The sequence below is a fragment of the Melanostigma gelatinosum genome (genome assembly GCF_949748355.1).
Source record: "Melanostigma gelatinosum genome assembly, chromosome: 2".
Lineage (NCBI taxonomy): Eukaryota > Metazoa > Chordata > Actinopteri > Perciformes > Zoarcidae > Melanostigma > Melanostigma gelatinosum.
In genome coordinates this window covers 29,749,188-29,771,183 of record NC_136635.1, presented here as the reverse complement: position 1 = coordinate 29,771,183, position 21,996 = coordinate 29,749,188, and the positions used below count along the sequence as shown (strand labels likewise).

The window sequence follows — 21,996 nt, the reverse complement described above, 5'->3', positions numbered from 1 at the left end:
TGTTGTGGGGACGTTTGTTCTATATCTTAAACAAATTCACTGAATCCCTCTCTGGCTATACAGCATCATGTTGCCTTCTTTAAATGTATCTTTCTTACAGGAAATAAGTTCCTTTAGGACAGCAGGAAGTTTAACATTTTGGTTTAAATGGAAAGAATGCATGAATTAACGTCTTCATTTAGGGTTCAAGTCAGAACACATCTAATGTTACACATTACAGTGAAGGTGAGCTACTTCCAGCGGTGGATAATATAACATCTCATTTAATTGGTAACATTAAGTGTTTTTTTAACAGTCATATCACTTTGAATGGCATCATAATCATAATCAGAATCAGAAACCGTTTATTGCCATCGTATGTTGAACATACAAGGAATTTGACATGACGGGAGGTGCGTAACAATAATAACAATGCAAAGTTACAGATGGAGAAATACCAAAACAGAAAAACTTTTTAATGTTTATTACATCACGTAAAGGCTGAACTGGCAGAATAATGGCTTAAAATCAAGACACCGACCCATGATGTTAGATTTATGTCTGCTGCGGAAATATCGGTTGGAGGTTACACGAGGTCGGAACGTGTGTGAAAGGCATCGTGAATTCTGTCAAAAGCAACTTAGTGACCAATATGCACGGCAGTAATGTAATAAATCTGCAGGGCTGATGAAACCCTGTGAACAGAAGCTTCATGTGAAAGTCTTTTTTTTACTGATGTCACAATGATGCCTGAAGAAGAATACAGTCAAAAGAATGAACATGAATGTGTTTTGCTATTCCTTAAAATGGCCGTGCTTAAACGTTCCCTGTGGATATTTTTCTACAAACACAGAAAAAGATACAGTATCATTGTTAAGGTGCAACAAATGAAACATTTGCAGAGCAGACTTGAGTATTTTACATTGTTTCCAAATACCCACACATGCACCAACTAGTAGTCTTGTTCTCCCTCCTTTGCTTGAACATTACCAAGCGTCTCGCCATGTTACCGCCACGAAACATCCAGTGTACTACCGTGAAACCGAGGGATGTCGTGTAGCCCTCCTGTTTGATGAACGTGATCAGATTTGACGTAATGCTTCTCAGCATCTTGTGTCCCCTGTAGATATATTAACAGAAATGGACCCATTTTACCCAGTTTACCTGCGGGGGAACCAGAGGGTGGGCGTTACTCTTCGATGACAACGCCGGCGGTTGGAAAAGGCGTTTTTCAGCGGTATTTGCGAGTATGAGTGCAGAGTGGCGGCCATGAGCTAGCCAGCAATGCACGCTCCAACAAGCACGTGCACGCGCAGCTGGACCGGCTACGTAAAGAAAGCACGGAGATGCCCAGATTACACAGAGAGTGAGAGCAACTTCACTCGCTTCATTACATCTTTCCAGAACAAATAATTCTCTGCTGCTTTATTAACGGGCTGAATTTCAAATGTAGCACCTTTAACATTCAGTGCCGTCTCCAACAACCAGAGCAGGAGCGGAAAGTCTTCCAGGAATATTCAGCCTTCAGGCAGCCAGTGCACATCTTAAACTGGTGATGTCGAGCTGATTAAACATACCTGCGTACAACAATTGAACTCATGAGGCTCGCTAAATGTTGTGGGTGACTATGTACATTTCAGATATATTAAAAAGGATCGTACTGTTTATATTTATTAAAACAAACATCACAGACATTTAAAAGTCGGTGGACAAATAAATACGAGCATACTTGCAGTGTCCAAATTTAAAATGTGAGTGAACATCAATTTCTCTCCTCCTGGTGTCCATTAATCAGAATGAACTGAGCCGTATTTAAACACTGGGAGATGTGCTGTGCTGGCATCTCGGCATGATGCTGGTATTACAGACACGAGTTTGACTTTAGTCCCTGGAAACCTCGGGTCCTCTGGGCTGCACAGTGGGTCCGTCGCGGTGAAGCATATTGTCAAGACGTGGCGTCACCTCACAGCGGATGAGCAGAGTGTCATCTTTAACAAAGGCTCTCTGACTCAGCTGATGCAGGTGCAGAAAGGTGACGTAGCCGAACCCTTTGGGGTTGCGCTGGATGACGGGCTTCTGGAAGGCTTGCAGGTCTGGTTTGGTCTCCATCAACTCGACGTGGTGCTGAGCCTCGGGGCCCTGGTCCAGGATGGCGAGGCGGATGGTGCCCTGGAACGGCCAGCTCAGCTGCCCGTCGAATACCCCTTGCATGGTGTGGACAAAGAGGGAGATGAAGTTGGAGCAGCGCGGGGCATTGGGGGTCTGCAAGTGTAAGCGCAGGCACAGCTTGTAGCCCGGCCGGCCCGTGTAGAAGCCGGGGCTGTGCTCCACCACCGGCTGGCCCGCCTCCTGGTTCCGCAGGTGGGAGGAGAAACCTCTGAGGCACCACACGAAGATACCGTGACACTGCTGCGACTCCAGGTCCTTCACGGTCTCCTCCAGCATCGACACTCTGCGCCTGAGCTCTGCCAGCTGGCCAGCCTGTGGAGGACACGGGACGATAGTTTAACATGACTGCGTGTGTCGTCACAGGAGGTGCGGCGCGAGCAGCAAGTTAGCTCCATCAATGTCCACACAGGATGCGTTCAGGCACAGTACCGAGTGTAGGTCACCTGTGTTTTAAAAATGCCCCCTGAAAATTGAAATTTGATCATAAGAACAGTCTAATAAATGAAAGCTAATCACTTAGTCACAATTGTTTAGCTGCGGGTGTATTGTATAGATTTTGGAACTTTTTGTATCGCTGCTCAAGAAAGACAATTTGTTCACATACAAAAATAATAAACCAATGTGGTTCTTTTCTTCATTTCTTCTCCCAAAATAATGACAAAAAAGAACGAATAAGAGTATCGCTAAGGAACCGAACCGATAAGAGGACTATATGGAAAATAGACGTGAAGCATGAACAGTAAGTTTGGGGTCCTCATTACGAGGGCACATCGTGAGAGAAATGAGCTGAAGAAGTGCAGCTCGCTCCTGTGCAGACACAGTTCAAACGTCTGTGCTCAAACAGAGCGAGCAACCGAGCCTCCTGGGAAAAGAAATGGAGACGCTCCAAAAATACAACTCTGTGATTTGATGAAGGCATAAAACATCACGTACTTTCACGGGAGCTTTATTTTTCTACACAGCAGGTTTGACATCTCCTCTTTCACACTTTACCACCAAATGACTCGGGTCTCATAAAAAAGTACACAATATCGAAGTATCCCTTCATGTACATGAGCCACCGAGTACCACAAGTGTTGATTCTTCGGTTTGTCTTTACCTTCTAACAACTAGCAATTAGTTCTGCATTCACTCATAAATGATCGATTGTATTAATCCAATCAGATATTATGAATCTAATAACTGGAAGTTAAAGTCATTGATGTGTTGTGACTTCATATTCAATTTCTGCAAACACATGAGAGACCCAAGACGTGACAAGACGCATCACAAACTGTGCTCACAGAGTCTGATGACACATAATTGTGCTCACGGGCCTTTACCTGCGTCTCCTTTAGGATGATGAGCTCACGCAGCTGGTGGTCCTGCTTCACCAACCGTCCATCCATCTCCCGGAGCCTCTGCATCTCCTCAGCAGGCTGACTCGCCGCACAGTTGCCGTTGCCGCTCGCAGCTCCTCTGGACCCACTACAGGCCGCTGCTGATGCCGCTGCAGCCCCTTGATCCTCGGAGGAAACGGAGGGTCCCGGCGTCCACAGGGACTTGGGCGTGGTGCCGTTGAGGCTGAGGCCACGCAGGAACTCGGCCATGTAGCGCATGTGCATCTGCGTGAACTCCTGCATGTGCTGAGCCAGGTTGTGGCGCTGCATCTGCAAAGAGGCAAACGGCTTTAACGGGCGTGCGACAGACGGAGCACTCAACGATCGTTCTTCTTCCACGCCGTGTCGGAGATTTGGATCCGATCACCTACCCTTTCCTTACACCCGAAGGTGCTGAAGTTACAGGCGATGGGTGCTTTTGGACAATCGGTGTCACAATGAGACTCAATCTGAAACAAAAACATCATCAGCTTAGCTTCACTTATATCTAGTTGTTCAAATCAGGATCTAACGGATGTGAAGAGGGAACTCTCTTGGAAATAGCTAACTTCCTGTCTCATGCAGAAAACTATTTAAATGTTATCAAATGTGTGTGGACTTATTGTTCCCCATTCCTGTTAACAGAAGTTACATTCAATGATTAACAATTCGCACCTATAAAAATGTACCAGAGGTCTGCCGCCCCCCCCCCCCCCCCCATGGCAGACATTGTTCCAACTCACCTGGTCTCTGATGAGATCCATCTCGCAGTACTGGCACGTCACGCTGGCGAAGGGACACTGCTGCTCATGAAGCTGAAGGGACAACCAAAACAGACTGTGAGGAGACTAATCCTCGCCGATTCTACGATGAGAACTATTCCGGAATAAAACCGGCAAGAGGAGCAGTTAGATAAGCCACATTACCTCTCTCTCCTCGTAGCAAAAGTCCGCCACACAATCCGGACAGGTCATGGGTCTCCTTGGGCACTCCACAGTTTTGTGCTCCTCAAGGCGGCTCTTTCTCACCGACTGCTGGCACTGTGAGCAAGGCACGGTGGCGAACTGACACCGGGCCACATGTTTCTGGGGGAAGGGGGGTGTAAGACATCGAAACAATGCAGTTAATATTATTCTGTGGCGAGACAGCAGTGATGTCATCGTCCACGCCAGTGGAAGATTTCCGTTTCTTTACTTGGCACCTGATGCAGCTTTTATGCCAAAACAAGGACGCAGAGTGAGAGGACATGTTGGAATTAAAAAGAGAGAGTCTGTGTTGACGGGGGGAGAGACACGTCTTCTTGAGTACAAGTAGTGATGGATCAACCATAACTGACCACAATGAGCAATACAGTATAAACATCCAAGTAACCACAATTACCTAAATGTGTTTTAAATCATACCATGCAATTTCAAATTCTGGCTTTTTCACTTAAATGTTCTATATTTATCTCGTCTGAGCTGCATTCAAAGTCAGAGGTGCGTGTGACTCTTAAACCGCTCACCTCTAAATGCCGGAGCTCCATTTTGTCAGCACAGCCGGAGTTCGGACAGCGAACGGTCAGCGATAGAATCTCACGCTTGGCAAAGTTATCGGGAAACAACTGGTCTTCTAACAGCCTTTCGTTGTCCACGGGGCACCTCTGTCCTGTGTCGCTGTTTTGCAAGGAAAGCGGCAATTAATGCGGCAGGAGTTAGCAACATGTTGCATCATTTCGACGCACGCACGGCACATATATTTTTAGGGAGCTGCACAGTAGCATACCGAATAGACTTCTCAATGCAGTTCTTGCAGAAACGGTGACCGCAGGGTGTTTGAATGGCATTCCTCAAAGCCATGAGGCAGATAGGGCACTCGTATTTGCTCTCTAGGGGGGGGTCAAACTCCACATCGTAGCCCTGGAGGGGGGCGGGGAGGCTGCTGAAGGTGCCAGGGCTCTCTGACGGGCTGAGGAGGCATTCGCGTTCCTTTTCCTGCATCGCCAACGCGCAGCCGGACAGCTCTCCACCGACCGCTCCTTCATAGCTGTTCTCCTGCAAACCTCCCTTATTGCTTTCAAAGGAAGCCATCTGTGGAGAGTGAGACAAACAAACATTGGATATCAGGGTGAAAGTGGCAAAAGAAATAAGGCATTTGTGTGTTGTGTGTAAATGTTCCTGATTTTTCAAAGTTGGCATCGGTACTGAAGAAAGCTCAGCAAAGACTTTTCTATTCAAGACAGATGGAAAGGTTTGGTATCACGGGATGGTGTGTTGAAGCGACTATCGAGAGCATTGCAAGAACTGTGTGGAACGGCAACACCTCAAGAAAACAGCTGGACAAAGTGGCTTAAAACTGCATCACAATCACAAGCCAGACGCAGTTATCATTTGCTGAAATGAACACCATTTAATAGGGGTGTCACGGATCACAAACCTCACGGTTCGGTTCGGATCACGGTTCAGGAGTCACGGTTCGGATCATTTTTCGGATCAACAAAGAAAAGGGGAGGAGACAAATATAACTTTGCTTTCCATTTATTAAAGAACTTCAAGAACACTTAAAGCAAATAACTTTGGGCTATAGTCTTACATGAAAACAAAAATATTGAATATGTCCAATTTGAAACAAAACAAAATGAAATAAATAAATAAAAATAATACATTCAAGAATTCTGTTAAGTTTAAGTGGGTGCGTAAGTGGACGTCATAGCGTGGCTCAAGCATTTTAACCAGATTTAGAAATCCTTTGTTTTCTACACCGGAGTGTCCCCGTCGCTGACAGACGGGATGGTGTCTCTTCATATGTGTGGACATGCCGATGTTTTGACGTTGTCATGTGTCTCTCTTTAAATAACGCCTACATACCGTAACGATTTGTCCACCACCCTCATCCGTCATCATACGTTACAGGGAAGACAAAATGTTCCCAAACTTGCGACTGAAATGACGCCGCGGCTTCTGACGTTCCTCCGCTCGCCATGACGTCACCGTTAAATGCTTCTAAGCTGCTCCGTTCACGTGAACACTACTGCTTTATATCTGTTCACTGACACTCTGCATTGATATTCGGGGACTTGTTACTTGAAAAGGAACAGCAGCAGTAGAACTTTATTACACACTGTGATTACACTGTAAAAAAGAAAAAAAATACTCGATTGATCCGCGGTTCACGAGTGATCCGAACCGTGAGGGGTGATCCGAACGGATCACGGATCGATCGGTGATCCGTGACACCACTACCATTTAAGCTACAGTAAAAGGGGACACAGAGCTAATTTATTATTATTTCATTATCCCCAACGATAAGATAGATAGTACACACCATGGTTGCTTTAGGGTGCTAATCGTATGTGGAATGCTTCATGGCTGCCAGCAAACGGGATTTTCATTGTTGAATCATGGATTACTTTTTGCTTCGAACAAGTTTCCTGTTTCAGTGAGGTGAGGGCATGTGACATCTTGAGGTTTTGGTTTTGCATTAAATTCCAATCAAATAAATGTCAATACATTGACACATTAAATATTGAACTTGTGTTAAACATATTTTCTGATCATGAGGAAGTATCCTGAGGATTTGTTGCTTAACACACAATAATATCAAAACAATTACAGTGCAGCCATGTTAATGTAGCACCTGTGTAGCTACCACATGCATTACTCTGTTACATGAGCTGGCGTTACTCTCTAAAATGAGGTACAGCTATAACGTTACGCCCATAATGGGAAGTAACGTGTAAAGTCTTTCTTTTTCACAGTAAGCATGACTCAACATCCTCACTAAAGTGGCACCCAGCTCATACTGGGGACACCGTTGCAAACGATTTCCATAGCAGACACACTATGATGACACACAGTGAATAGCGTCGGCGGTGTTGTCACTTGATCTAGTAGAAGTTAGTCATGCCCCTGGATGCGGAACTGCAGCTTCAACCCATAACTTAGGTGTGCTAAAGAACGATTCAGAGAAAAATATACTGACCGAAACAGCAGGGACGGCACACACGCATCCTCTTCAGCAAACAACGGCGTTCAAGTGCTGACTATAAGGTGTGAAAGTAGATCCTATTCGTATGTAACACCCACCTTTTAGCCTTTGAAAATGTCTGGAACCTTTTTTCGTTTCTACAGAATTTCCTGTTTTTCTTTTCCAGACGTCATCAACGGCAACCTGTAGAGTTTTGTTTTTCTGCCACTTGCGAACGGTTAGCGCCCCCTTGTGGCCGGAGGCAGCACTTACCGTTGCCACAGAGCAAAAACGGCAACCTGTGTAGAGTTTGTTTGTTGATGGGTCTGATTACAGTCATATACCTATGGGTACCAGCACATGTTGGGGTCATAGGAAATGAGATAGCAGATAAAGCTGCAAAAGAGGCCACAAAAAATAGTTGGATCAATGTTGCAGTCAGCTTCAGTAAATCAGAAAGTATCATTAAAAAGAGGTTGAAGGAAAGGTGGCAGAAGCAATGGGAAGAAGACAGGAAAGGACGGTGGTTTTACCGAGTTCAGAGGAAAGTGGGAGAAATGAGATGTGCAGGAAGGAACAGGAGAGAGGAAATATGAGCGCGTTGTTTTGTTTCTTTTTTCTTTTCCTTTTGAATTTAATTGTGGATCAGGTTGTCTAATTAGGATTATTATATACAATAAGAATCCTAATTAGACAACCTGATCCACACTCCATACCAGTTGGTGTAGGTAATGCACCAATTCATTGTTTGCCAACCGCCAATAAACCTCAAAAAAGAAGAAGACATTTTTTTTTTTGCCACTTGCGGACGGTTAGTGCCCCCTTCTGGCCGGAGGCGGCACTTACCGTTACCACCACAGAGCAAAAATGAGACGGGAAAAAATGGCGGACCTCAGGAATATCTGTCCTGAGTCTTTGCCCCGTCGCGTCAACTATTCGCGAAAAACGTCATTTCAGGGGAAGCTTTTCATCTTTCTCTGCGTGCTTATAGTGGATTCCGGAGGAGCTACGACCCACTGGGTTGTCACAGAGGATGGAAAAATCCAACAACAAGTATGACAGTTTATCGCTAGCTCATTGACCTGCTAACGTTAGGTGGCTAAGCTTGCGAAGCTATATTCGTTCGCGTTAACTGTAACGTCTATGGTTTGTCAACGTTAATTGTAAATCGAATCTCAACAAGACTCCTTTGCCAGCTTTATGTGATGTTACATACAGCGAGACAAGTGGCATTAAATATAATGTTGTTTGGCTAAGTCGTTTAGCTTCCACTAGCTAGCGTTACCTTAAATCTGACGTTATCGTAAGGTGTGTTAGGTCAAGATGACCGATATGTCACAGGCCCATGTTAACGTCGCTTATTTATTATGCTTACGTCAGAGATAACGTTAAGTGTCGGTTTGTGATAGCTGCCATAAAACTACCAGAAACAAAGACGGTGTTCATGTTAATATTAAATGCTTTGGGGCTCTAATAAGTTAAGTTTTAAACTTGGAAAATGCTATTTCCAACATGACTAGCAATATAATTTGAATCTATTGTCATATACTTATATTAATAAGCTTGTTGATTCGCATTCACTGGGATTGACATGAATATTTTCTTTTTCCAGGTTGACTCACCTTTGAATCTGAAGCATCCACATGATGTTGTGATTTTCATGAGGCAAGAGACTCGTGTTAACTACCTCAAGACGCTGGAGGTGTGTGTGTTTGTTTAATTGAATCAGTGTCTTGTGCAAAGATGTTGTAAAAGTGTGTTTCTCTTTGGGATCTCATTCTGGCTCATGAGTTTATTTCCTTCAGTTTCATTTGTGCAGAAAAGAGATAACAGTTTGTCAATACCGTGGGGGGAAAAAGGATCATAAATACCCTTTTTATCGCTCCTTTATTCATTGAATACCATTTCCTACTCTTGTCGACTGTCCATCTCTCGTGCTTATTGGTATTCACTGATTGTTCTCCTTGGCTGTGGTTGAGCAGAAGCAGCTGGTGACGCAGAAGATCCACATTGAGGAGAATGAGGACCGAGACACGGGGCTGGAGCAGAGACACTACAAAGAGGATGCAGACTGTGTCATGGCTAAGGTTCCACTGGGAGACCTGGACCTCTATGATGGCACTTATATATCCCTGGAAAGCAAATACATCAGGTAAGCTCTGCTCTGTGAAACACGACAACATTCTTGCTATGTCTACAATGTTTTTGTACAGTGGTTAAGGCATCCATTAGATTGTGTTTAGAGTAATTATATGCTTCTGCTTAAAGACATGTTTCTGCTCTCCTCCTATAGCCCTGAAGACTATGTCGATTCCCGGTCAGCTCTGCCCCCAGATCTAGAAAAGCCTGACTGTGCAAAAGTGTTTGAACTGCCTTATAGTATCCATGCCTTCCAGCATCTCAGGGTGAGTAGGGGCTTAACCTTTAGCTTGGTGGATCTGGCATTTTACAGTTTCGGTGGGAAATTATTTAACTCGTGTAAGAACAAACGCATACAAGAGAGAATAATATGTGTGACGAGTAGACACACACAAGCAGACGGACAGAGATTAGCTCTGTAGAAAGCAGCAGAGGAGCAGAATCACTTGTTTATCTGTGTGGAGAAATGTGTGTGAGCAGGCAGGCTACTGCTTGAGCAACTATTGACACAGCGCTGCGTTTTGCAACTCTTCGGCGTCCAGTGTGAAGCTGGCGTGACCGCTTAATGGGAAATGCACTCTAAAGGGCCTGAGGCAGCTGCATTTAGATATGTCACATCCCAGTAATCCAGAGCTGAAAAGAAGAAGAGCTCAGAGGGAAGCTGGTTTGGCTCCAGTGAACAAAGCTTTTGTTGCAGTTTATCAACACGGTTGTTTGTGTTATATTTAAATATGAATATCATCAGGACATATCATCCGATGCCTCTAGTCTGCGGATTCTAACCTGCTGTCTACCCCGCTCGGTGGAACTCCTTACCAAACATACGGTCATTCAAAAAGGCCCTCAAAACACAGCTGTTCAGACTTGTTTATGTAGTTGTAAAAAGTACTTGAGATTTTCAGTGAGCCCTTCTGTCAGGTGAGGTCATTGCTGCTCTGCACACAACAGAGATGTCGCCTTTGTGTGACTGATCACATGCTAAAACTCCACGTAAAGCTGACCTGCTATCTGTTCCAGGGTGTGCAGGAGAGGGCGAACTTGACCTCCCCACTGCTCTCTAAGGAGGATCCCATTTTTAGTTCACTGTCTCATGAGGTGGGCCGCAGCGTTGACGAGATGGGCCATCGCGTCCATCAAGAGTTACTGGGGGTAAGGTCTGCCTGGACAACTCCCTCTCTACACTATACGCACATATTAAAGACCAAGGTCCATTAGTCAATGCAGCAAAACTATGTTGGGGGAGAAAACGAAGATTCTACTTGGAAACCACTTGGAAGTTAGTCCTTCCCAGTGGTTAAAATAGTGTGTGTGCACATCTTGATGATTGTGTGTTCCAGAATTCATCATCCTGGGTGCTGTACAACATGGCGTCGTTTTACTGGCGCATGAAGAACGAGCCTCAGAGGGCGGTGGACTGCGTGGTGCGTGCTCTGCATTTCTCCCCGAGGTACTGTCGACACGGCAATAGTATCCTGTTTATGGTGTGAGACTGCTCACAGGTGTTCACGTTCTCATGCTGTGTGTGTGTGTGTGTGTGTGTGTGTGTCCTTGCAGGGAGCACAAGGATGTAGCCCTGGTCAACATGGCCAACATCCTGCACCGCGCCCATTTCTCGGCAGATGCTGCTGTTCTTGCCCACGCTGCCTTGGAACATACGTCAGATCTGTTTACCGGCCACTACACCTTGGGCAACATTTATGCTGTAAGCCAAAGACATATGATACCACTGCAGTAGACACGTGTGTATTTAAGCCACAGACATGCATCTGGTCGTCCGTTCAGTGTGGTTTCTTGAACAGGATCACAGCCACTGCTTCTGTCGTTTGTCAGGACACTGTAGTTAATGCAGACTTGGTTCAGTAAACTGTAGTAAGCTTTCGTTCCTGTTCTTTCTTACTGTTACTACTTTAGCTCACAGGAAAGAAGATGGTGGCAAATTTATTGACACTGATTTTTTCAGTCTGTAGTTGACTTTCAGGACTCTCATAACACCAATGAGACAGAATTCTGCTCCTAGCATATTCTTTTCGCACTGGTCAGTATATGTAGAAGATACAGCGTATTGCCATCCAAGACCCATCAAAAACAAGACTTTCATACTTGTGTAGGGACTTTATTAATCTCTATAAACAGACTCTGCATTCATATGTAGAATCCAGAGGCAATGGGACAAGATTCTGGTGTTGAAAGCCTTCTGGTTTCCCACCTTTGTAGTCTGAGGAGTGTCGACCAATCACGTCGGAGAAGGCTTTGGTGGAGAAAAGAGGCAGAACACATGAAGATGATTTTGCTTTGTATTGGTTTGAAATGAGCTCGTAACCTGGCTACTTGTAAAACAATCAGGTCGTACGCTTCGTCTCCAAACTCCAACTCTGGTCTTGTATCTCAAGTGGCCAATCGGACTGTAAACAATGAGCAGAGCACAGAAAAGGAAGTCTTGGCCCGGATATCTACTGGCTCCCCCAGAGGCTTGTTATTGTCAGACCATTGGCGAGTTGAATCGCCTTTATTTGACTCAACTCATATTTACACAACACTTGTCTTTGAGTCCCCACAGCTTCCTACCAGCAGCGTGTAGTCCTCCGTGTATATATTTAGTCGGCTACGTTCTTTTCGTGTTAGTACAGTGGGATTTCTCCATGAAAGAAATCACTGTTTGACCTCTGCTGTCTCCGCGATGTGTCCATCTCCCCTTCTCTCGCTGTCTGAACAGATGCTCGGGGAATACAACCACTCGGTGCTGTGCTACGAGCAGGCGCTGCAGGCCCAGCCCGGCATCCAGCAGGCCCTGAGGAGGAAGCACTCTGTGCTGTGTCAGCAAAAGCTGGAGCAGCGCCTGGAAGCCCAGCACAGGTAGGCAGGCGCTCGTTCATTCCCTCTCTGAAGTGCTTTGGTTGGATAAGATACTCGCAATGATATATGGACACAACTGTGAGGCACCAATAAGAACAAGCTTTCTGCCAACCAGTATAGCACACGTTTAATCCTGGGTTAGGTTATCTGAGAAGGCTTTCTTCTCTCTTTTTTTTTTTTACAGTTCAGTTTTAAAAATGTCTTAAAACTTGACAATTTGGTCATTGACCAGAACAATTCTTCACAAAAGCATTTTTAAAAGCATATTTCTGTTTGGTTGGTCGAGGATTTCATGAAATTGTAAGAGCATCAGTCAGTAAAGGGGATTTGCTTTTGATGATAACAGTAAAAACAATACATTTTCCCTGTAGGGACATTTTCTTTGCACTTGGACCCATCCACGGGGAAGTCCGTATGTAAGTAAAAGAAAGGTCCCCAGAGTTGTCAGAGAGTCTGTTTTGCAATGCAAACAATGCAAAGTGGGTTCACAGAAACGTCTCTGTAGTTGGTGGTCATGTGATGGGCTTTATTTGCCTGCCTGTCCTGTATTTGCCTTCCTCATTTTCCTATATCTTCAGATCCCTGCAGCGGACACTGAACGAACTGAAGGAGTACCAGAAGCAGCATGACCACTACCTTCGCCAGCAGGAGGCGCTGGACAAACACAAGCTGCTGCAGGAAGAGCAGATCCTGCGCAACATTATCCACGAGACCCAGATGGCCAAGGAAGCCCAGCTCGGTGAGATGCCACAGCAGATAGATCCGACAACACGTAGAGGCGTCTTATTGTGTATCATAAGAGAAGAAAAGCTCATTGCTTTACCTGGTCAAGAACGAACATGTTTGCTGTGATTCAGCATGCTAAATATGAAAAAGAAAGGATATATATATCAATTTTGTGTGCTCCAGGGAACCATCAGATGTGTCCGCTGGGTCAGCAGCAGCGCAGCCTCTACTGCCCCTTCGACCTGCCTGTGCGCTACCACCGAGGCGATCTGTTCGAGCATGTCCACTACGTCCAGGTGAGTCTCTTGAGATATTACAATGTACTTTGTGATGGTCGGCCCACGTGATTCTCCTGAGATCCCATTTCACTTCCAGCGGATATTTCTGAATTAAAGCAAACAAGCGGGAATATTACCAGTAAAAGAAACATCTTACCTCAGCTTCTGTGCCTCAGTTCTCAGTCTGTTTCTCTCGTTGTTCACAGTTTGGGGAGGAGGTGTCGGTGGCGTCCAGCGTGGCGCTCGCATCGGAGCGCAACTCGAACCAGACGGCAGCCAGCCCCCAGCTGCACCCCTCTGTGTCCGGAGACCAGGACCCCGCTGCTGCTCTCTGGGGCCGCCAGCAGGATTACACACAGGCAAGACAGAGAACTACAGGGATGGTATTACAGCATCAAATCAAACCAAAAGGACAAGTGGTGCCTCTGCACCTTTTGCAGAGGACTCTGAAACTTTAGAGCGATTGAAATTGTCACTCATTGTGAACCAAAGCTTACAGAATTCCTGCAATTATCATTTGTGTTACTTGTGTACCCGTAGAGGTGTAATGGACAAATATACAACCTCTGATCAGAATGGCATGTGGGGGTATTTTAAATGTGTTCGTTACTTTAGGACACGCAGAAGAGGTTGTGGCCTCAGAGGACCGACTGTGCCCGCGAGTTCCCGAGTGTTCCCCCTGCTCACCTGCTGCCAACCTACTACCTTCCCCCTGAGACCCAGGGCCTCGGGTCAGTACACCTTCCTGGCTGGGGGGGGGGGGGGGTACATAGTAGCAGCATAGCTCCGATCCACATGAGGTTGAAGAATTTGAAGTTCAAGTTGGAAAAGAGTCCGCTTGTGCGACCAGAGTTACATTTGGAAAATGACCACGTAAAAATAACTTCTACGTCTTATTGTGTGTATTCAGCCCAGTGGCGCTTCTCCTCTACGGGGGCAGCAGTCCTCCGACGGCAGCTCTGCCGGACTGTGGTCCCGTCCCCCAACCATATCCAGCCCTCCTGCCCGCCTCACTGGACTGGCCTCTGGAAGAAAAGATGCTTCCAGATCCCTCTGCCTCCCAGGTCTCTGTCTGCCTCCTTATCTGTGTGTGGAGATGAATGCGTACCATGTGCAGAATGTTAACAGAATTACTTTGCCCGGCCTCTGTATGTGGAACTGTGCAGAAGAATACCCAATCATTGTTGTTACTGTGTGTGATCACAGGTACTGCAGATACGTAGTGGAGGATGGACGCTGGAGCAGATCGGCTCCAGAATAGCTCAAGCTATGAAACAAGTAAGAGGGCCAAGTTTTTAATGTCACCGACCATCAACTTAGCAGAAGCTGATGTGAACTTCTGCCTGTGGCGTTTTGTCATTTCAACCTGCAGAAGTGACGTTCCGCTGGCTAAACAGGAGAAGCTGCTCACTGGTCTTTGCTAATGTGATCACAGATTTGTTTCTGTCCGAGCGTCGCACATTTTTACCAACGCAGGTGTCAAACGGAGTCAATCACTGGTGCAATCAAATGTTTTTTCACCTTTACACACTCTTAATTTGATCTCGCATAATGAGCGGAATGTTGGCGCTGTAGAGCCGGGCGGTATGTGAGCCTCGGTGCAACACCAGCAGGCTGAAGCGGACAACACACGCTGGAGTTCAGTACAGAAAGGATTTAATCCGCTTCATTAAAATATGCTCGGATCAGCTCCGATACCGGTATTTAGGATCGTCTCGGGACATCGGTGCCCGTTAGTGAGACCGTGCACACGTTAGCAAACTAGAGTCGCCGCGCTGAGGAAAAGAATCCACTAAATCTCACATTTGAGGATTTGATTGTGAATCGTCTGAGTCGTCTTCAGTCGTTCGTCTTCAGATCTAACAGACGTTTGTTTGTGTAGGCCGCCGTGCCCCGCTGGCTGCTCCACAATGAGGCGGCCCTGTTCTGGCGGGCCAAAGGCAATGCCAGCCGTGCCCTGCAGTGCCTGCGCCAAGTGTTGAGCTCAGCTGCACCCCCCCACCGCCACTTGTCCCTCACCAACGCCGCTAACCTGCTGCTGCACCACGGCTTGACCACCCACGCTCAAACACTGCTGGAGCAAGCGTTGGCTGTCAATGCATCGGAGGTAAAGGCACATCGGCACACCACCTGCTGGGTTTGGCCCTCTGAGAGTCGCACACGTGCACACGTGCACCGTGTCGCATCTGATTTACAGTGTTGGCCACCGTATGAGGTACACGTGTTACACATGTGTCGACAAAAACAAGCAGTTCAGTCAGTCAGACGTATTTATAGCTTTAACTGGTGTTGATAAAACTGAAGAATAGCCCAAACTTTGCTGTCCAAGCACAAGAATTCATGAACGTTCGTTGCTTTTGTCCCTGTATCTGTTATGGGAGATACATCTATCTGCTCAAGCTAATGTTTTTGTTTTGCCCCCCTCCCTCCCTCCCTCAGCCCCACTCCCTGCTCAGCATGGTGAGCGTGCAGTTGGCTCAGGGCAACGTCACAGGTGCTCTGGCTTTGTTCCGCCACATCCTGGTGACGGCCCTCTCCTCCTCCTCCTCCTTCTCCTCCTTCGCTGGCTGTGAGCAGTGTCGCAGCAGCCTCCCTCTGCTGCGCTGTCTGCAGTTCTACCCCTTCCTCTACAACCTGGCCCAGCGACAGCCCTGCTCACGTAAGTCAATCAAATGCACACTCCCTCTCTCCGAAGTACAATGGGTTGTTTCCTCCGAATGTTACTTACTTAACTTCTTACAGGGGGGCACTCCCACATTGCTGTTGGAGCATGCAGCTAAACTGTTAAATAAGATTTAGGAATGTGGAGACACTGTTGCGAGCCAAACCAAAGGCCTAACGATTGCATCATTAGACTCTGAGACTGAGAGTTTCTCAATACAAACATGCAGGGACAGAGCAGTAATAATCCTGTAGCTGTAGCAGAAAGATAGCTCTACCAGCTACCTGCATTGAGCTGTGAGCACACACACACACACACACACACTCACACCTGTCCCTTGAAGCTGCAGGAGTAGCCGTGAGAAGCAAGTAGTATGTTGCTCTTCTAATGTGAACAGAGGCCGCACCTTCTTCTTTATTCACATCAGTGGGAGTGAAGAGAAAAGTGCTTTGAAGTGGAGAAATGTTGCCGCTTAATAATTTAGACTGCAGTAAATAGCTGATGCCAAATTTAGAAGGATCTATATTTTACTCTGCAAAGCTAAATATTGCTCCCATAAAGCACGGCGGCTACATGAGGTCGCACAAGCACTTAGAAAACACACACCCGCCTCAGCGTGAGGGCAAAAGGTTTATATACACAAACCTTTCTCGTGTTATATTTCATGGTCGCTGCAGGTATTGCTGCAGTCAATCAGGTGGTAATAATTTGGGCTCTGTGTCTTTTTAGGAAAAGCAACATCATACATATTCTTGGCTAGTAGCCAACTACTGCAGTTGAGAAATGGCCCCACGGGGTTAAATGTTGCGCCATCCGTGGTGTCTCTTGCACCTAGACAGCAGTTTTCATGGGTCTCTTCCACGACTCCTTTAAGATTGTGACATCTAGTAATCAACTGCACACATCGAGTGTCTGTCCAGCTACAGCCGGAGTTATCTGAGCTTTGCTAGAGTACATTCAGACCGTGAATGGAGTCAGCAGAGAGGGAGAGAGAAGCTGAAGGGACCGATTTGTTTGTTCCAAAATAAAAACAAACGTAGTTTCTGTTGTCTCCAAATATAAGATGCATCACTTTCTGTCCAGGAGAGAATTGTCGTAACATTACATCGTATCCCTCATAAGAGTGGGCTGATTGTTCCAAGTCTCAGAATAAAATACAATCATAAAAATACATTCAAGAACACATTTAACGTCACTGTTTGTCACCGGTCTTCTAATCAGTCTTTCTTAATCAGTTTGATTGTAGATGCATGTGTTTCATTGCCTGCTGCAGCTCTCGTACCACGGTAGTGTTTCCATAATCAGTGTGCCTGAACCTGACTTGTGTTGATCAGAGGGCGCTGCCTGCACGGCTGAGAAGGACCTCGGCATACAGCTGGAGGAATGGGAGGCCAGCGAAGACGAGCAGGACGCACCGGCCATCTCTGCCATGGAGGACTCCCTGCTCTTTGAGAGTACGAATCTGATTGAGTGACGCATCCAGTGGCAATATCAAACTTCATACAATTCATTTCAACGATTGCAAGCGTGATCTCTGGCTCGTTTATTCAGTCAGTCCGTTAATAGTGTCATTACCCTGAGTTAACTGACTAAATGTCGTTGAGAATAACACCACCACCGTCTCACATGTCCGTTGGCTTAATTTACCGCCGTGAAAAAATATCATGATCCGGCTCTAATGGGGTGTTTCTGTCCTGAACATTTTTGCCAAGTGCTCCTGGAGCTTGACACCACTCGTATTTATTCCTTTGTTGTTCCCTCTTCAGCGGTTATCTTGGACAGCAACGGCTCAGGTGAAGCAGCTGGACAGCAGCGGGCTTCTCCCTCGGCCTCCGGAGCGGCTCAGATGCCCACGCCGTTTGGCGGCGTTGGAGGAGGAGGAGCGGAAGGGGAGGAGGAGTGGCAGCTGAAGGAGGACCTGATGGGGGCTTTTGAGGGAGCGCTGGATGTCGGGGGCAAGCGAGGGGACCTGCGGGGTATCCGGGTGCTAAAGAACGACCGCGTCATGGGCGCCCATGCCGGTGGCGGGCCCTGCTTCGGAAACTGTGAGGACGACGAGGGAGCCGAGTGGGTACGTGTGCATTCCCGTCCTTTATACGGTCTGGATTCACCAAAGCAGGTGAGGTCTGGGGGACTGGAGCGCTCACAGCCCAACCGAATGGCTTTCGTTCACCAGATCACCTTCCAGGTGAAGCGGGTGAGGAAGGCGAAGGTGGACGGGACGGAGAGCGTTGCGATCAGTGACGACGGCCAGAGCGGGGAGTCGCTGCCTGGAGGACACTCCGTGTTGGAGATAAGCGGGCCGACTATCCCATCGCCTGGCCCCGCAGGTACCAAATACACCTGCGGTTCTTTTCTTTTCTTACAACGACATGAACGCACAAATACAACACTGAGGTGCTGGACAACTAAAAGAGACGTCTTTGGTTTTGCTTGTGTGTTTCTGAGCAGGTCGCTGGAGGGACTACACAAGCCTTGGCTGGCCGGGGCCGGAGGAGTGCCAGCGGACACGAAGGGTAGACCTCACCACTGTGGCGAGCACCTGGTTGGCTGTTTCCGCCAAAAACATTGAGTAAGACTCTCGCTGTCCTGGTCACATTCTCATCTTCCATCACAGCATATCAACAACTAAAATACAGTAAATCCTGTTCGTCTGATGTCTGATTTTTCCCTTTGTTCCAGCATCACAGAGCACATCGACTTTGCCACTCCTCTCCAGGAGCCAGCTGCCGAACCTTTATGCAACGCCAACCTAGCTGCCAGTATGCACACCCTCGACCACCTGGCCGGGGTGGCCAATCGGGCCGCCATCCACTACACTGGAGAGAGCCAGCTGCGTGAGGTAGGCCCATGCGCACTCTCCTCTTTCTACACGCAAACCGTGTGTTCCAACAGCAGCGTTCATGTGCGGTCACAATGATAAAGAAACAGAAGCACAAGTCAAAACCAATGTCAACATGTTGAACATGCTCATGAGAAAAAACACTTCGTTTAAAGTCTGCCGGTGAAGACAACATTTACCACTTCTCTCTCGCTCTCTGTGTGTGTGTGTGTAGCCTATTATTAGATATAGCTGATGATGATCATACATATTTTGGTTCGTTAGCTGTGGTACTACTATATTAAAAGGTCCAGCGGGGTATCCACAGTAGTTCATCTGAATTAATAGAACATGCAGCAGGTGTAGATGCATGCTCAAGGGTCAGTACTGATGTAAACTCACTTGAGAGTTCTACACTGTAGAAAGACTGACGTGATTGACAGACTGTTATTAAATGATCAGCTCTCAGGTAACGGTCCCGTGTGTGTGTGTCTGACCTCCAGGTCCTGCAGAACCTCGGCAAAGATAAGTTCTCTCCTCAGTCCTTTGAGCAGGTGGGAACGCGCATCGCTAAAGTCCTGGAGAAGGTAAGAGCCCTCGCACCTCTAAGTGAAAGACAACCTTTTGTATTCAAACGATGCACGTTGAGACAAGATTCTCTGAATATGGGTTTTTCAGAAAATGAAATAATCGCAGCCATTGTTTCTGCGAAATCTACTCCGAGGAAACCGGCGAAATGCCAAGAAGATTGAAGTAGAAGACGTTGATTTTCTGATATCTAAAGATGCAATGAGCATGTTATTGGTGTTTTTACTGTTGATTCATCGTTTATCCTCCTCCAGAATCAAACATCATGGGTGTTATCCAGCATGGCTGCACTGTACTGGAGGGTGAAAGGTCAAGGCAAGAGAGCCATCGACTGCCTGCGACAGGCCCTCAACTACGCCCCCCATCACATGAAGGCAAGTTAGCCTATCGGCAGGTAACCCGCCTGCTACTTATACTGAACAGAGGCTTGTTTTAAACATGAAAACACATTATTTTGCTTCCTGAACCAGGACGTGCCCCTCATCAGCCTGGCCAACATCTTCCAGAACGCTCGTCTGTGGGAGGACGCTCTCACCGTCGCCCACATGGCGGTAGAAATCGCCCCGCACTTCGTCGTGAACCACTTTACCCTCGCCAACGTCTACATCGCAATGGTAATGGCTGCCGTCACGTTTTCTCCCGCTGTCTGAACGTCCGTTTGGGTTTCAAACGTCCCGATGGTGACGTGGTTGTTGTTGTGTGTCTCGACGACAGGAGGAGTTCGAGAAAGCCATGCGCTGGTACGAGTCCACGTTGAAGCTGCAGCCCGAGTTCGCCCCCGCCAAAGATCGACTAAGAACCATTCAGTGTTACCTGCTCACCAAGAGGGAACGCCGTCAGCCCTAAACCACCGAGCCAGGAACACCCCACCGTCATGCACACACACACACACACACACACACACACACACACACCAGATAACGAACACTCGGACAGACACGCACCCATCTGAAGAAACCTAGATGTGGTTAAAGGTGAGGTATCAAGATTCATATCAGTAGAACCTGGGTTCTAACTCCCCAAAAGAATTAGGTTTGAAACGTCAACTGTAGATAATTGTGCCCCACAACGTATATGTCAAATGCAGGACCTCTTGTTCTCTAACAATCAAGAGGTTATGATTGTTTTTTTTCTAGGTTCCACAAAAAAATGGAAGGTGAATAAAACCGAATACGGTTCGCAAATTCCAGTTAATTCTTCTGCAACATTTAGATTTCAATCTGTGCTAATTGGAACACACGTTGTCGTTTCTTTAAGACATTTTAGCATTTTGGTACTTGGAGGTGGAATAATAACCACAGCCTGGAGATGGCGCCATGTTTTGGACTTTAAATGAAAAGGATGATATTCAGTATTTGCTGAAGTCTGTTGCTGGGTTGGTAAGGAAAGCGTCGCTCAACTCCGAGGATAAAGGAGTACAAACTGAACAGCATATGCCCTCACTGGTTCTGCTTCATAAAATGGATGGGAATTCTCAACTTTTTGCACTTTTCTTTTCAATATCATTCCTATTTATATGGGACCGACATACTTAGATTTTTGCTCCAAGGTAATTTAAATACAAAAGAGAGGAACTACAACATGCTATTACATTTGCTTCTTAACTTATGAAAGTCATAAGGCAGAAAAAGGTTTTGCCATTGACCATCTATTAAAACACAAAAGTGGAATCTGTATTTAATGCGCAGTATTAAAGGCAGTGTGTGGATTTCATTAGTTCATTTCTCTGTGTCAATTCTTTGCGTCGTTGGAAAATATAAACAGAAGTGTGTACTCCTTTTCACCATAAACACTGAACAGCCACACTAAATGAATCCTTGCTTGAAAACCTGAAAGTTAACATTTTTAAACTGGCCTAATGGTGGCGCTGTTTGACTTTTTAGCCACACTCCTGAGATCGACACCTACAGTCTTCCCCTCTGTGTGATACCCCAAAATGAGTTCTATATTATATTTTGTGATCAAAAACCCGTTCATCAGCGCTAATAACAGCTGATCCATAATCAAACGTCCAAAGCAGTCTCAGTCTTCACACACAAAAGTTCACCTTAATATTGTTTGATAGCGGTGTTAACACTTTACAATGGTTTTCATGATAACCTGAAAAATACCTGTATTTTTTAAGTTCCAATGGTAAAGAAAAGCCTTGAATATAATTCACCAAATTGCTGCTTAAGATTCACATTTAATTATTGCTCTCACATTTGTGCTCTTCCAGTTTCACACAACCCTGGTCTTTGTCGATCAATTTGTAAAATAGATGAGCGTCTTCAGACCAGCAGTGTATGCACTCGGCACTACTTATATCGAAAAAATCAAACAACTGGGCTGTATGCAGGCAACCGGCTCAAAGTTGTTGTATCATACAATCTTGTCAAAAACGAAATGAAGCTCGCCAAGCTATTGCAGCTCTACCTCATCGTGTAATGACTGTAAATGACTGAATAATGCAGAATCCAATAGCATCATCCTCCGGAT

At 46.3% G+C, this 21,996-nt stretch overlaps 2 protein-coding genes across 4 annotated transcripts; one reads left to right on the top strand and one right to left on the bottom strand.

The window, feature by feature from the left end:
• Positions 1-12: 12 nt before the first annotated feature.
• On the bottom strand, positions 13-7,605 carry traf6 (TNF receptor-associated factor 6). Of its 2 annotated transcripts, none has more exons than XM_079291035.1 (8): positions 7,467-7,605; positions 5,271-5,575; positions 5,011-5,161; positions 4,433-4,591; positions 4,250-4,321; positions 3,899-3,976; positions 3,471-3,797; positions 13-2,460 (listed from the first exon to the last, which is right to left on the bottom strand). In XM_079291035.1, the coding sequence occupies exons 2-8, from the start codon at positions 5,573-5,575 to the stop codon at positions 1,861-1,863; spliced, it is 1,692 nt and encodes a 563-aa protein (XP_079147161.1). In that variant the 5' UTR covers positions 7,467-7,605; the 3' UTR covers positions 13-1,860. The 2 variants fall into 2 exon arrangements, with proteins under 2 accessions (XP_079147161.1, XP_079147162.1); XM_079291036.1 differs by having other exon boundaries at positions 7,571-7,602.
• Positions 7,606-8,333: 728 nt separating this feature from the next.
• Positions 8,334-21,197, top strand: ttc17 (tetratricopeptide repeat domain 17; the record flags this gene model as incomplete). 2 transcript variants are annotated; one of them, XM_079290991.1, is made up of 25 exons in its annotated part: positions 8,334-8,504; positions 9,064-9,153; positions 9,434-9,603; positions 9,745-9,856; positions 10,608-10,739; positions 10,928-11,037; positions 11,145-11,292; positions 12,304-12,443; positions 13,022-13,182; positions 13,353-13,465; positions 13,654-13,806; positions 14,063-14,178; positions 14,358-14,511; positions 14,654-14,725; positions 15,330-15,554; positions 15,887-16,106; positions 17,444-17,563; positions 17,876-18,180; positions 18,286-18,439; positions 18,561-18,681; positions 18,792-18,951; positions 19,434-19,517; positions 19,773-19,892; positions 19,989-20,132; positions 20,233-21,197. In XM_079290991.1, the coding sequence occupies 25 exons, from the start codon at positions 8,334-8,336 to the stop codon at positions 20,362-20,364; spliced, it is 3,627 nt and encodes a 1,208-aa protein (XP_079147117.1). In that variant the 3' UTR covers positions 20,365-21,197. The 2 variants fall into 2 exon arrangements, with proteins under 2 accessions (XP_079147117.1, XP_079147116.1); XM_079290990.1 differs by having other exon boundaries at positions 18,558-18,681.
• Between the last annotated feature and the right edge of the window lie 799 nt (positions 21,198-21,996).

Bases quoted from the DNA above. Each gene is read 5' to 3' on its own strand.
- traf6 (XM_079291035.1), bottom strand. From the start codon at position 5,575: ATGGCTTCCTTTGAAAGCAATAAGGGAGGTTTGCAGGAGAACAGCTAT. The intron at 5,162-5,270 runs GTATGCTACTGT...CTTGCAAAACAG, and splicing joins TGCATTGAGAAGTCTATTCG to CGACACAGGACAGAGGTGCC. The intron at 3,977-4,249 runs GTGAGTTGGAAC...TTTTTGTTTCAG, and splicing joins TGGATCTCATCAGAGACCAG to ATTGAGTCTCATTGTGACAC.